This window comes from Bombus fervidus, chromosome 12 (genome assembly GCF_041682495.2).
Source record: "Bombus fervidus isolate BK054 chromosome 12, iyBomFerv1, whole genome shotgun sequence".
Lineage (NCBI taxonomy): Eukaryota > Metazoa > Arthropoda > Insecta > Hymenoptera > Apidae > Bombus > Bombus fervidus.
The window spans coordinates 9474442-9490518 of NC_091528.1; the positions used below are offsets into that span (position 1 = coordinate 9474442).

The window sequence follows — 16077 nt, forward strand, 5'->3', positions numbered from 1 at the left end:
TAACGGGATAATTGTAATAATGTAAAATTTGGAGTAATTATCGAAGATTACTATTTTATTTAATTATGTTTCATATCCGAATAAATATAGAATTCGCCAAAATTAATACCGAATAAACAAATGAACATCAAGTTGTTTAATGACTATTAATGGAGAAGAGTACGAACTGAACATTCTCTTGGTAAAATAATAAACAAAGAAGTAACTTGAAAACGAACGAATTTTATGCAATATCCCTCTCAAACTCTGATCTAAAAGCATGTAGCAGTTTATACAGTCACAGTATATCCTTCCTTAAACCGGCCTGTATAAATCGTACCTATTTTTTCACTTTTTAAATTGATCATTCTCTTTATTTCGTGTAATTTAAAGAATTTTATAAATCCCCCGTTGAAACGAAGACATCACGCTGCATAAATACGAAAGAAACGATAGAATGGAAATACGTTAGGCGTTGAAAAGTCACAGAATGTGGACAAAAAAAAAAAAAAGTGTTACCAAAAAAAAATGAGCGATTGCAAAAAGAAAAAATCGCGCTACGCCGATGTTGACCTGTGTAAAACTGTATGGATCGATGCAGTGCCCGGATATAGTGTCATATTGTTTTAAAAACAGTGGAAAATACCTTTTCTCTCCTTAAGCCTTAAATCAGTCTATCAAAAAACGATACTTTCCATTCTCTCTTTATATAACATTACACTTTCCTTCGATTCTTTCTCTTTCTCTTTATTCAACGATAATTTTAACGATATTGTTTGACGATATTCGATTGCCAGACGCATTAACATTTTTATAAAACGAGCTTCTTCGTTTTACAAATTCTCAAGCATTTCCCAGTAACGTGACGTTACTCTTTTTTCCGAGTACAGTCATTATAAGCCAAGTAATTAAACTACTTGTCGCTTTCCTTAATCGTTTAATAGCCGATTGGCCAAGTCATGATTTAATAATAAAGATCACAGCTTGATACAAATACAACATAGGATATTACAAAATATCGACATTTTCGTGGTATTTATCGTGATAATTTATCGTTCAATATTGAAAATTGAGTTTATGAAATATCGTTAAATTTATAATGTTTGATACTGCAACAGAAATGTTCTGACAAAATATTTGGCGTTGCAAACAGGTGTTGGACGAAACAAACAAAAATGTAAATATTTTAATTTAGATTTATCAGGCCCTTCGCTTTTTCGGGATAGATATTTCTGAAACTTATACTCCCTCCATAAATATAAAGATAATTAGTTTCATAAGTTTCATTATGTTTCTTTATTAAAAGTAAGTCAGTTAATAGCTTCGAAACTTCTATTCATAATAAAGATTATTATAGTACTTTGAAATAAATGGGAAAGGACGTTTCTGTTTGATCTTAAAGAACATTTTAATAATTTTGCTAATATAGATAACAATATAAATTTCATAATTAGCAGCCTTTCTTTTCGGTCATTCCTGAAAAAAGGAAGATGTCCGTATATGCTTTTTTTTACATTTTAATTTATATCCTTCTGAAAAATGAAATCTAAATAGAGTTTTGCCTCGTATGATAAATATTATAACGAGAATTTTACTTTGGATATTTTATACACTTCTGCACCTTTGAATTTCCTACAAATACACGTACGATTTAATTCGATCACTTATTTTATAACACGTGCATCATACGTATAGCATTTTTTCTCTACGTTTGTTAGACGAAAAATAGAATGTGAATAATAAATACATAACTCTTTGGATTTCGTGTATCGATTACACGTGCTATAAGAAGCAGAATATGGCGAGCATCCCCTGACGTCGAAGAGCGGGCATCGTATTTTGATACAAGTTTCTTTGGGAATATACAATTTCAAATATAATTGAACGCGTATCTCTCTGATTTCGATCCAATAAGCGTGGATAATGTCTCAAATAAGACGCGTACGCGATTACGGCTTTACACGAAAACGTATTTATGGAGCACCGTAGCTAAAAATAGATACTCGCTGTTATAAATGATAGATATTAATAGGGAAAAAAATTATTTTCCCGTTTCTAAATTGACCTTTTAAGACGAGATAAAAAGTAAAGACGCTAGTAAACCTACATTTTTTCGAAGGAGAATTCTGTCGCTGTTTAAGATTAATTTAAATTAAAAAATTTCGAATCAGATAATTTACAGGTATAAAATATGAATACAAATTGAATTTTGATAAAATTATCGCTGTAATCTTTATGAATGAACGATGTAATAATAGTAGTTTTTTTTTTTTTCGAAAACGAGCACGAATTTGCTTTTAAAAATAGAAACGGAGAAAATCAAAATCACTCGCGAAATGTCTGCAAATCTTGCGAAGCAAGTTTTCAGATAAAATACACACAAGACGACTATAAAATTCATTTATTGTGTCTTATCAATTTGTATAAAATATTGATTTATCATTACAGGTCACACATGAATACGTGTATAATCTATTATACAATTTATCATTGTTACGTGTATCATATTGTTTAAGACCCAAGAAAACCTATGTATATATCGTTTAAACTGTAACTGAAATAGTTTACACATATGTATATGGTTAATGCATTAGCAGAAGTATATAGTAGCTCCTTTCGATCAGATTAGATAAAGAGAAGTACAATATTTGCCAATAATTTAGATTTCATATTCACAGGAATAAATAAATAGCTACTTTTATCACATACGAGTTTCTCCAATTAACAAATCTCGAGGATTTAAAAGCCACAAATTACTACATAAACTAGACTTCTTTGGAAAGATACGTGCAACAAAATTGCTTTTGTGCTTATTAATCTTAAAAAAGAAAAAATTGGTGCGATTAATCTCTCTTCCCTCCTTTTTCTTCGATCTTCTTTCTCTTTTAGAATCTTAATTTTAAAAATTAGTGGCTAGAACGTTCATTAGAAAAATAAGTTTCCGAAAATTAAATTCTGAAACATAAGTTCTAATTAATAAAAAAATGAAGAAATTTTGTTTTCCTTCGTGCTGACAAATCATACCAAACTATAACGCAGAAAGGAGCAGGCTGTCTTTTTTAACATATTTTACTTAAAACACTAACTTGTGAGACATACGGAGAAAATTATTAATCATGAACACATATCAATTTATCCCTAACTATAGATTTTCACTAATGAAAAAATTATTATTGTTGCTGTTAGATCTCGTTCTTCGTAAAGTAAGACCTAAACGTTTGCAAAACGTCAAACTTTGAAAATATATAATTATCTGCTTGTTCGAGGCACTCGTACATCTCACATCGATATTAGCATGTTCTTATAACGATATAATAAATATGTCGTTATTATATCTAAAGAATGTTGTAGAAATGCTTACTTCTCATATTTTAAAGCTTATCATTCCTTATAATCTGTAGTAAATGTTCATAACCATCCATTATTGTATATTTAACGTTCTTTTTTTTTTATATTTTTTACTATATGTATACTTTTTTTTATCATTATTATAGCGATATGACGGATACAAGTGCATCTTGTGTGTCAAGGTACCTATCTCGTATGTACAAAGTTACTTCTAAACTATGTAACATCTCAACATGAAAATGTCAAATCAAATCAATTGTTAGTACTCGCTCAATATCCATTGCAAATGAATCTCATAACAAGAAAGATTTTAACGAATAAATTTACTTATTTGTACGAGAGGAAATAACTGGCAATTGACAATAACATAAGAATGGTAACAGTCAAATAATAACAACTTTCTTATTCACAGATCATGTAATGTTGAGATGTTATACATATTCATATACATCCTAAAGAATAATAAAGCATTTGATAAAAATAGCTGGCTTTTATTACAATCAGTGGAGATACGATTAATAATAATGAGAGATTTCATGATATCTATTGATATAAGATATTTTTAATATCAGCAATTTAACTTCTCAGGTTACTGTTAATTATGAACAAGCTTTCAATAAAAAATATGAACTTATCTGAATCTGTCTTTTGGTCAATTCACGTTTAAAAATATACATGCATTGTTTTATGCTTTTATCCTTTCTTTCTCCTCCATTTTCAATGCAAACACTCGCAAAAAACTACCTACAAAATAGATCTTTATACGCAAAAAGGAGTACTTAAATGTATAATCTCTGAAGTACCAGTCTGTGCAAAATACTTTAAAGTTCGAACACAATTTTTACATTGAAACAAAAGCTTTTTTCTAACTTTGTTCCAAACTTTTTCTTCCTTTCTTCCTAAATTAAGACAAGGAATCTTGTGAAAACTAAGACTTGAAATTTCTATCTCAATTTAGTAAAAACTAAGTGTTAAATATTCATATTTGATCCTTGACTTCTAAACAGATTAACAACATAGTAACCAATATATAGCAAACTGATTATATTGATATTTTTTCAACAATTACTATTACAGTTAATCTACATCCGTAATATTTACAATATTGTATACTTTAAAATTAATAGACGTTGTATGCGTAGCTTGTATAGTAGATTTATATAAGTTTAATTTTCAGTTCTAACTTTAACTGAAATAGAATACTTTTCTTTAAACGCACCAAAATCAAAGTAGTGGCACGATCATCATTTGAAGTGAAACATATTCTATTAATCTGTCAGTCAGTATTTTATTGCATTAAGTCTTATCCAATATCCTTACTTGCTCAGAGGGTATTTTTCTTTTATATGACATAACATTTACAAAAAGGTTCAGTTTATAATCACGTCTCAAGTACTTCTCTGTATGAGTGATCTAGCCATAATACAAAGTAACTACTTTTTCATTCTCAAAATTGGAATTACAAATTATCGATAAAAATAATACATCCAATTATGATTGGAGCTATTGCATATTACATTATTGATTTTACGAAATAGACGAAATAAATGTGAAAGTAATCGAAAATTAAGTAATGAAAAATGTTATTTTTTTTACATAATGAACAATACATGAGAACATAACAAATATAATAAGCATATTTAGTTAAGTCAGATACTGATGGTATTCAATATAATTACAACCAGAATTTTTAAATATTAAATCATTGAGACAATTGTTCTCTTAATAAATACCTTCTATACTTAGTACAAAGCTGTTAATATATGTCATGCCATAACATAATACTATCGACAGATTCCTCCGTAAAATTTAATTTGCGAAGAAAACGATACTATAATACATGTCAGTGTTGTCAAGGATCATATCATCGAGAATGATTACAAATAATATTAATAATAAATATCATACACAAAGATCGTGAATCGATCAGTAAATAAAAACACTTGTTTTAGTCGTTCTCTTGTTTTACCATTAGTTTAGCCTTCATAGATTCATAGAATGCTTGGAGAAGATCTTCCCGACTGAACTTCGAATTGACTGCTTCAAAAATCTTTAATAAATCCTCTTTCGATTCACAGAATTGTTCGATACATTCGACTGCAAACTGGGAAGACCAAAGTTTATTGACGATATTCTCCATAACAGGAGAAGATTGAGATTCTAAAGCTTGCAGTATGTCAGTTGGACTATTATTTTGCAATGCTATATCTAAAACGACACGCGGTGGTATTAATTCATCATTTGCGACTGTATGGCTAATGATTACGTCCATTGGCATTCTTTTTAACATAGCGTTCAAACTAGATAATTCTGTCATAGGCTTCCTTATCCCCTGTTGTTCTTCTTCTTTCAATTTTTTGGACAACATTTCAGCAAGTTCTGAAGATATACATTTTTCATAAACAGCATTCTTAACTTCGTTAAAATCGAGAATATCCAAACAATCACTGGTATTTATCTTTTTACTATATGTATTCAATACTTTTGCAAAAAATTGTTTGTCAGCACTGAAAATATCAGGAAGCCGAAGCAAAACTTTATTCACTCCACAAGCACGGCATGCCATCTTCAATATTACTTCATTAGAATTTTTTCTATTTTCACTGCCAAGCATTCTGATGGTTTCACTTTCCAGTTCTACTTGTGATACGTGTCTCATTTTGTTCTGCAAAAACAAATAATTGTACTTTCAGCTAAATATCTTTTAATTTTTAATTAATATTAGAGCTGTGATGAAACGCCATATAGAAATACAAACAAAATATTTACTTTATATTGTAGAAGAAGTTTTTCTGGAGTGCATCTCCTTACTGCACTCTCTAGCACTAAGTTAACGTCTATCTCATCCAGAAGGTCTTCCAAAGCCATTTGTGCTGCAACCGATTTTGTCGCTTTATTCGCTCCTGCTTTGGATAGATAAATAGAGTCAATACTAGTACAGGTTCCAACAGTTTTTGTTGCTTGTGTTGTTGTCACTGCATTTCCAGCGCAAGAGCTAGAATTTTCAGTACCACTTTCTGATGTAGAAATGGTAACCTTAGATGATGCTGGCGTATTCGTAATTTGTCTAAATAAAAACAGAATTTTGTTATACATTCATCATAAAGGAAAAAAGAATAAATACATAATTTAATACTATTATTAACATACGTAGTTGTCACATTTGATGATTCTGATCTTGTCGTTTGTGCAACTTCATACATTGCTTGAGAATTAGCTTTAGAAGCATCAACTGTAAGCATATTTGACAATTCATTTGAAGCTGATTCTGTTGTTTCCTTAAACATCTTACGTGCATTCTTATCGATTATAACATTGTTAAAAACTGTCTTAGAGCTTGACTGGCTTAATGGTATATGAGTTATTAATTCATTATTTATTTCATCAGTGTTGCTTTTTATTGCTTGATCTTCGGTCGTTACTTTCCGTGTAGATGCAGGTACATTAATATTTACAGAACATGATACTTCGTTGTTATTTGATACTTTTTCAGCATTTTTTTTCTCAAAGCATTTTAAAACATTTTTTACAAATTCAACTTTTGAATTACTCTTTACTGGAATTCTGTTTATTTCACGTTCAGATAATTGCGCGAGATCCCCAACAGTTTGAACATTTCTATGTTTAAAATATGTAAATAAATGTTGCACCCAAAGAGGATTAGTCAGATGATCAATGATAGATGTTATAGGTTCTTTACACAGTATTAATGTGGGATATATAGGTTGAATAGAATCTAATAATTCTGGATGTGGAGTTTCTACATTAAATTCGCTTGTATTCTGGCTGTCTTGACTTAAAGGTAAGCTTCCAAAAACTGAATCTGTAACGGGTAGAGTATCTTGTTCTTGCATATTTTCTTGTGTATTCTCATTTGCTTGTGTACTAGTCCTTATTAATTTTCCGCAGAAAATTTCGTCTGAGTTTGCTGAAGAATTCAATACAGTAAGGTTTGCTGCATCTATTGTATCATCCAAATATTCAGAATTCGCATGTTTTTCTGATGAATGTTTTATTATAGAATTGTCCTGAACATTGAATTTCAGCAGATCTAATGAATTATTCATAATAGATGTATTTTGTATAGCACTTGTATCAACATCAGAAGTCCTTTCTTCAGCAAAATCATTATGTTTAGTATCTATTCCGGTAAATATGTCTTCCTGTGTCATTGAATGATCAAATTCATTACTTTCTAAACTAACATTACAATCTTTTGATACTTCCAAAATTTCATCTTTTTTACTTTGATCTATTTTGCTTGTAAATGATGGTTCTACATGTTTGGAAAACGTTGAATCATGGGTAATTTCAGGTTCAACATTTAAATTATTAATTTTAATATTATTTGGCATTGGAACCGCATTTGTTGACTCATCTTCTACAGAATTACACATTTGCACATCAGTATCTATAGTAACATTCTCTGAATATTCTAATTCTTCAGCTATTTTTGTTAATAATTCGTTTTCTCTTTCACATTGTATGTCAACTTCGGACGCATTTGTCACATCAGTTTCTTCATCTTTTTCCAACTTATCTGAGTCTGTTGATACCAATTTTTGCTTAATTTGTTTTAACCTTGATGGCGAATCCTTACGTACTAGTCCACGTGAAGTAAATTTAATAGCTTTATAGATTGAGTCAGTAGATGTTTCATATCCCATTTCCTTTGAAACTGGAGGATCCGCAAAGCTTACTCTTTTTCGCTATAATAAAATATAATATATCACAATCAACATGTCTTAATGGATTTTAAAATTACGTTAAAAGATATTTACATATTTAGAAACATTATTTTACGTATCAATATATAAATTAAAATATATATAAAAAATATATAAATATATATAAAAAAATATATAAATTATAAATAAAATTATAAATAAAATCATATTTTTATATTTTATCAAATAGCCTGTTGTTATACATTTGAAAAAGATTACCTTACTAGGAGTTACAGATTCAGGATCAGGTTCTGGAATATATTGACGTTGACGTTTCAATATACTTGCACTTGGAGATGCAGTCAATGAAGGTGGATTTGCACTTGACCATTCTAGAATTGGCAATTCATCTGCTTGAAGCATGGTTTCTTCACCTATTTTATCAGTTTGAGCATCAGTTTGTGCAGATATGCAATCTACTGATTTGTCAGCTTTTGTGAAAACTTTTTCTCCATCATTTTTCAAATTAGAAAATAATTTTATTGGGGGAGAAGAACAATAATCTGTTGATCTCATATTATTAAAAATTTTCTCTTGCCTGCTGCTACATGTTGCTGTTATTTTATCAACGTCTTTCAACATAGTTGCTTGTTCTTTTTTTCCAAGCAACATATCATTGTCCGTATCTTTGGATTTTACTCTTTTAACTGTATATTCTTCATCTAAATTAATTACATAGTCTTCAGCTTCCATTCTTGCTTGTTTTGTTACTAACCCTAACATATGAGCTGCACGTCCTTGTGCTGAGTAGGTTTTTAATTTTGTCTGGCGTTTGATATTACTTTTAGGCGATGATAACTCAAGCAAGGATTTACTATCATTTACTTTTTGCACTTCAGATACACTATCCTTTTCATTATCACATAAATTATTTTCAATAATAGGAGTTGAAATCTTTGGTTCACTGATACTGATTTCATTGGTTTCTTCAAATTCCTTAACATTATCTTTAGGAACTTCGATATTGTCGTTATCACAATCATTTGAAACAATTTTAGCTACTTCCTCATCCTCAGCTGTAGCATCACAGCATTTCAACAAAGGAGAAATATCGTCCATTTTATTAATTTTAATAAAACATTGTTTTTCAGTACATTTTTTTAATAATTCTGATGTTTCTTGGGAACTTTCTACTATATCTTCTGCATCATCTTGAGTTTGATTTTTTCCTTCTATAGACTTAAGATCTTGATTTAAAATTTGTGTTTTGTTATATGATTTATTATTATTAACTACTTCAACATTATTTTCAGTAGATTTTTTTGTATAAAGTAAATCACATTTATCATCTGATATACTTTCTGAAGTAATTTCTGTCTGTACGTTTTCTTCTTGTTTCTTTTCCCCTACTTCTTTTTCTCCTTCTAATAAATTCTTTTTATTCTGTAAAATAGTTTTTGTATCTTCAATTTTGTTAAGTTCAATTCTTATTTTTGATAATTTACTTTTATCTGATTTAGATAATGCTTGTGAATCTTCTATTACATCTTCCATATCATTTTGAGTGTGACTTCTACCTTCAGTAAATTTAATATTTTGAACAGTATCATTAATTTCAATAACTCTTTCGGGATTAAGTAAATCGCACTTATTATTTGGTATACTTTTTGAATTAACTTCTGTCTCTGCAGTTTCTTCTTTTGTATTTTCTTCCATTTTTCTTTGTTCTTCCAATCCACTCTTTTTATTTTGTAAGATCTTTCTTGTATCTTCACCTTTTTTAACTTCAATTTTATCTGATTTCCTAGATCTGCCTCTATGTTTCGCTTCTCTCTTTGCAATATTAGCACCTTTGTTTTCTTCTGGCTGCTTTTTATCATCACAACACTTGGATCGCCGACTACGTGATAAGGGACTGTCAAATACCATATTTATACGTAAACGAGATATTTCATTCCTAGTACGTTGGCTTAAATTCGCTTCATCAATTGCTATTGCGCTCATTACTGCATTATCATTTTCTACAGATTTACACCTATCGCTATCACTAGCTGTCTCCGTTAAAAGAACTTTCCTTCGTTGACGCGCATTAGTTGTTTCGCTTTCACTATCTGAAATTGATTTTCGTTTAATACCTCTTTTTTCTTCTTTGGTCAATTTATTCTCTACATTTTCCGATGCTTCTTGTTTATTAATTATTTCAGACTTGTCTTGGATTAATTTCGTCTTTAAGGTGCTTCGCAAAATCTTATTTATGTTTGACTGTCCCGGTTGATTGTAAACAATTTCTTCAAGTTTTGATGGAGTAGCAGGCTTTACAGTAACATTATAACGGTTGCGTCGTTTACTACTATCTAATATAGATGGAGATAGTCTTTTGTCATCTTTATTTTCTAAAGATTTCTCTTGTGTATTAGCATCTAAATCTGCTGAAGTTTTTGGATCTGCATTGTCATAAGCATTTTTCACTGTTATCATTTGATCTTCTTCTATAAGCAAATTTTCATTACTGTAAGCATTATCTTTTGCTTTTTGTACGGATTCTGATGGTATATTTTGTTCAACGTTGTCTGTTGATTTTGTATCACTTTCAGCAGTTGATTTACTAACTGCTTCTAATTCCTTCATTTCGATTTTGTTTTCTTTATTTGCATCATCGTCCAACATATTTCTTATTGAAATATTATCCTTTTTGTTATGATCTTTCCCTGCTTCTCCTAAACTTTTACTTTTTTTATCAAACCATTCTTGTAAATTTTGAGTATCTTGTGATGAAGATTGTGACAAATCATTATACAATGCTGCAATATCTTCTTTTCTTCGTTTCAAGGACTCTTTCTGGTGTTCTGTCAAGCGATTGACATCAAACTTTAAGTCTGTTTTAATGAAAACATAATCCTGTAATTGAAAAATGCAAAGTATAATAATTACAGAAGAAACATATTTACAACTATTACATAAATTTATATATATATATATATATATGTATGTATATACCTGTGAATCTGTGTCAATTGATACTTTCTTTTCTGTATTTTTGACTGGTTCTGATTCCTTAACTAATTTTTGGCTATTAATTCCTTTCAAGAAACCACTAACAGTACTTACTTGGCTTAGTGACTTTTCAATTTGATCATTTTTCATTTTTGTAATTTCAGCCTTGCTTAATATCTTATTTTTCCCTACTTCTTTTTCAATTTCTTCCAATATTAATTTAGGACTATCACGTAACACATTTTTCAATTGGAAGAGAGACATTGCCTGAACTTGTATGTCAAGATTTGAATGATTTAATGCTTTAATAATTATTTTTTTGTAAGATGAAAGAAGACTATAATTTATTAGTTTACCAAGTCCTTTAAAAATTATAATTATACTTTCCCATGTACTTGCTATCTACAAATGAAATATTTTAAGGTTAATTGTATTTTTACTATATATTCAATTAAATATTGTAGAATATTCATCAAGTAAATGAATATTATATCAATTAAATATAAAAGAATATTAAAAAGTATGTATACCTCTTTATGTAGCATTTCTAATTCAGATTGAAGCATGAGTTCAATAGCAGGTTTACAAACGAGCAAATATAATATTGCTTTTTCTGCACTATATCCATAGATAGTAATAATTACTGCTGACAGTGCTTTAAGAGCACGTTCACATTCTTTAGTTTTTTTATGGGACAAAAAGTACATGACAAGATCCATGACAAGATGTATAATAGATGGAACTTCTGTATCTGCTGAAAGTTAGATTGAAAATTAAATATTTATCTTATACATTCATTAAGGTTGTTTCTTTCCAAACTTCCATTAAATCATTAACATACCCAATAAAAGCTTATAGTTGATAGTATTCAGCAAAACGTCTAAACAGTTTAAAATAAGATTAGAAGATTCTCCGTTTTCTGTTAAACAATGTTGCATAATACTTGCAATATTTAACAAAACTTCGTTTGATTTTACTGTTGGTATAAGATCTGTTCGCATTTCGAAATACTTATATAAACATTTCCAAGCCTTTGCTACTTCTTGAACCTACCATAAATAGCATACAAACTAAGATAAAAGTTTATTTAAGTAATTTAGAAGTTATGAATTATTTAATAAAATTAACCTGTTTGTGGTCCCCCAAATGTATATACATAAATGGAAATGCTACAATAGATTCAACAGTTTTAAAGTTATGTTCTGTAGTACTTCCTTCATTAATTTCTTGTATATCATTCATGTATTCTCCTAATACATGTGCCAAAATAAACCATAATTCAAGAATAACAGATCTGGAAAATATTGTAAAAATAATAAAAAGGTAAGATAAAATTAACTTTATAATTAATATTAATTACTATTTTAAATTGCTTATAACTTACTCATTTTTATCTTCTGCATTTAATAGTAAATATATTTTTTCATGTAATTCTTTCAGACAATTAAATGCATGTAGATAATACACGTTTTTCTTTTGAGACTTAATACATTGCCAAATAAGACATTTTAATGCTTTATAATGATTCCTTAAAAAGACAGTTATAATATGTTTCAGTGCATCTTTTTATAACAATAACATATGTTGCGCTAGTATTAGTACTAATATATATTTGTATCAATACTCACTTTTCAGCTTTATTTAGAATTGAAGTTTGTAGAAGTTTGAATACTAATTTTGACAATGTATCATCTTGGAAATCAAAATCTGTACTTAAATCAGCAATTTCAAATAAGATTGTGTCAAGAATCAAATCTTTAATCATTGGTTTATCCCCAGCATAGTTTGTTAATTCTGTAATAACCCTTGTCATATCTTTATACATAATCTCCTGTAAAATATCATTTAGCAATTATTTTATATAAATATATTTTAAAACAGTCATGTATTTTTTCTTTAATAATATTTAAACCAACCTTTTCTGCAATTTTTGATTCTGATCTAATTTTAATTTTTACATAACTGACTAAGCTTGTCCATAGTATTTTAGCAAATTGATATCTGTTTTTCATTTCTGCATTTGTAAGTTGGCTCAGTACAAGTAGAGCTTCTCCTACACTGTGAATTATACTTTTATAACATTCTCGAAAGACAGTATCTGATATAGGATGCGGAAGTCTTTCTTCCAAAATTGGAGCAGTATAACTTTCTTGTTTTGTGACAAGAAGTTGACATAAAGCATCCACAGCAACAACTTTTGTTTTAAAAAATCTTTTTCCTGGTGAGGCTACCACATCAAACTTTGAAGATAATAATGGTGTATCTCCAAGAGGTCCAAAACAAAAATTTAAAAACTGTGTGAGTACAGGATTAACAAATTTATGAATGTCTTTATAAAGCCTAATAATCACATGCCACCAAACTTCTAGCTTTGTTAATGCTATTAATTCAGTTTTACTATTTTTGGCATTCAATGGAATACATAACAATTTTACTCGTCTAGCAGTAGCAAGTTCTTGTGGGTCTAAAGCAAAATTGTCCACCAGTAATTTCCATGAAAGAAATGCTTGCCTGTACCATAAGATATTATCATCATTATTTCTAATTTTTGTTGAAAAATATAATTTTTCATGCAAACATTATATATACCTGCGTATAATTGTATCTGTAGATTTAAATGCTTTTTCTTCAACACTTAACAAATTATTTATTAAACCAGCACCACGATGGAGGTCCACACCAAGAAACTGAATACTAACATTCCATTGTGTAGCCCAATCTAGTTCACATGTAGATACTAAAAGTAACATACGTTTGCAGTATGTAGACTGTAATGTTGCTATATAACGAGTCCATGCAGGTGCTAGTTTAGTACGAACATGTGATACTATATTTGTAGCTAAAGCTTGTTGTAAAAGTTTTAAAGCAGGACCTCTTTGTCGTTTATGACCCATATAAGCTAACAATATTACTTTATCCATTAACAGGGCATGAAACTGTAAAGACATTCAATTTATATTTTTATATTTTTGTAATATTACAAATATTGCTTACATACTCTTTGAACTTTAATATCTGATGTTGTTGCAGCCACTTTATACAATCTTCTTAATAAAGTTATACAATAGTTAATTGTTTCTTCTTCTACCCTTTCATCATCTGATAGTGGCTTACTTTCTGCATCTATCAGTGCTTGTAGATTATCTACGCATGCATTTGATGCCGTCCATGGCATTGTATTTGTTTGTATTGTACACATACAATTATTAAAGAAGTTTACAGCATATGCGTCATAAGCAAATGTTGATATAGCATTGTCTTCAACTACCTCTAATAACTTAAGAATTTTTAATCTGAAATTGCAATGATTGAAAGAAGTTACTGAAATTATTAATGCTTACATAAACCAATAAAATTGTAGTTTACCAATAACAAAAACTATTAAAATTTTAATATTTTATATAAACAAACCTATTTTTTGGACTTATCTGCCACATAGCTTCAAATAAATTTAAAGTATGATCTTTGAAGTCTTGAATAACTACATTTAATGTTTCATATGCTTCATTCTGTATGTCATTATTTCCATTTGCAAATGCATCTATAACCAGTTTACATAATTCCTTATATTGCTCTTCTTTAATATATTTTGTAGATTCTAATTTTTTACTGTTGCTGAAAGTAACATAATTATTAGCAAGTTTAACAAAATCTACATATTACAATACAATATATTTTATATAACAAAGTTAATAATATTATAATTAAAATATGGTATGGTATAGGTAAAATAAGGTAATATATATATAATATATAATATATATAATATATATAATGTATATATATATATATATGAATTTACAGATAAAAATATCGAAATTCGTACCTGCGGATATAGGTTAAAGCTTCACGTTTTTCCTTGATATTGCTATTTTCCCGCAGCATTTTCAGCATTCGCAGGAAAGATTGCATGTTAGAAGCCATTCTACAAATCTTCGTCTTTCAAAGAATTACAATGGAATTTCGTTCATCTCATCAAAAATGTGTCTACGAAGAATTTTCCACGAAAATTAAAATGAGATCTGCGCTCTTACTAATATATCACATGAAATTAAAATGAAATGGTTTACTGATTCTCTTCGGAAATCTTTTTTTATAGACATTCGATATCTTCAAAGACTATCTCCTACAAACAGCCGAGAAAACAGGTTGTAGTAAGCAATTATTAAGTATTAGTACGTATTAATACATAGCGCATATTGCCACACACCTTCTACTTCAGCTCTTTCTTCATTTCTCTGTTTACGTTTTCCTTTCTCCTACCTTTTTTTCCCTCTCCCCGGTTTTTTTCTTTGCGTCAAGAAACCACAATGCAACCAACGAAAACAAGTTTTGTTTTTGGAAAGAGATACAATTGGGTATACAACAGTTTAACGTTTCACATTCCCGGCGAGTTTGCAAAGTGCACGTAAACTTCAGATACCGTTTTCAATAGATTTTCGCTACATCTAATCAAGGAATTATGTTAATTATTAAGATAAAAATATCCTTTATTTTGTTACGTATCTAAATTATAGAGGCACTTTGTAAACTGCGTAATACAATTCGAAAAATGCGTATCAGTAAAAATCGTCTGTCCGCCAAAATATGTATCCCTACCACGTGATGCTCAAATATTAAACTAAAACTGAAGTTGACTCGACTCACTCGACTGTGACGCACTAATGTACATTGTAAATTGTAATGTACAGATCCATGACTATGTAGGTAGAACAAAGATAAAATTGAATATTTGTTTAATGTTGTTTAAAAACATTAACAATTTCTATTTATAGGCAAGATATTATTTGACTTTATTTAAATATGAATTTTAGCAGGTTCCATTCAGTTATTTATATTTATAACTTTTATATTTCCTTGAAATAATTTTTAAAAAGCTTTATACTTCCTTTATATGCTACTTCAATGTATGTACTTACCATGTAAGCTTTTGTTGTACTTCCTCCCAAATATACACATCAAACTAATTAAAAGAAAATACCAAATTTATAGTAATTAGATTTGAACTTTTATATTCGTAAATAAAATATTGGAAATAAATTGAAATATTTCAAACATAATTTTTTCTAGAAATTATTAAAAATAATAA

General features: G+C 28.9%; 1 protein-coding gene across 2 annotated transcripts; it reads right to left on the minus strand.

Annotated features, from left to right (window-relative positions):
- Positions 1–2366: 2366 nt before the first annotated feature.
- On the minus strand, positions 2367–15641 carry LOC139993275 (uncharacterized). 2 transcript variants are annotated; one of them, XM_072014845.1, is made up of 16 exons: positions 15199–15641; positions 14815–15114; positions 14400–14603; positions 13987–14281; positions 13578–13924; positions 12905–13499; positions 12617–12819; positions 12373–12516; positions 12117–12282; positions 11830–12037; positions 11519–11742; positions 11103–11390; positions 8274–10892; positions 6478–8036; positions 6097–6394; positions 2367–5992 (listed from the first exon to the last, which is right to left on the minus strand). In XM_072014845.1, exons 2-16 carry the CDS (start codon positions 14910–14912, stop codon positions 5276–5278), a joined length of 7965 nt encoding a protein of 2654 aa, XP_071870946.1. In that variant the 5' UTR covers positions 14913–15114; positions 15199–15641; the 3' UTR covers positions 2367–5275. The 2 variants fall into 2 exon arrangements, with proteins under 2 accessions (XP_071870946.1, XP_071870945.1); XM_072014844.1 differs by having other exon boundaries at positions 10992–11390.
- Between the last annotated feature and the right edge of the window lie 436 nt (positions 15642–16077).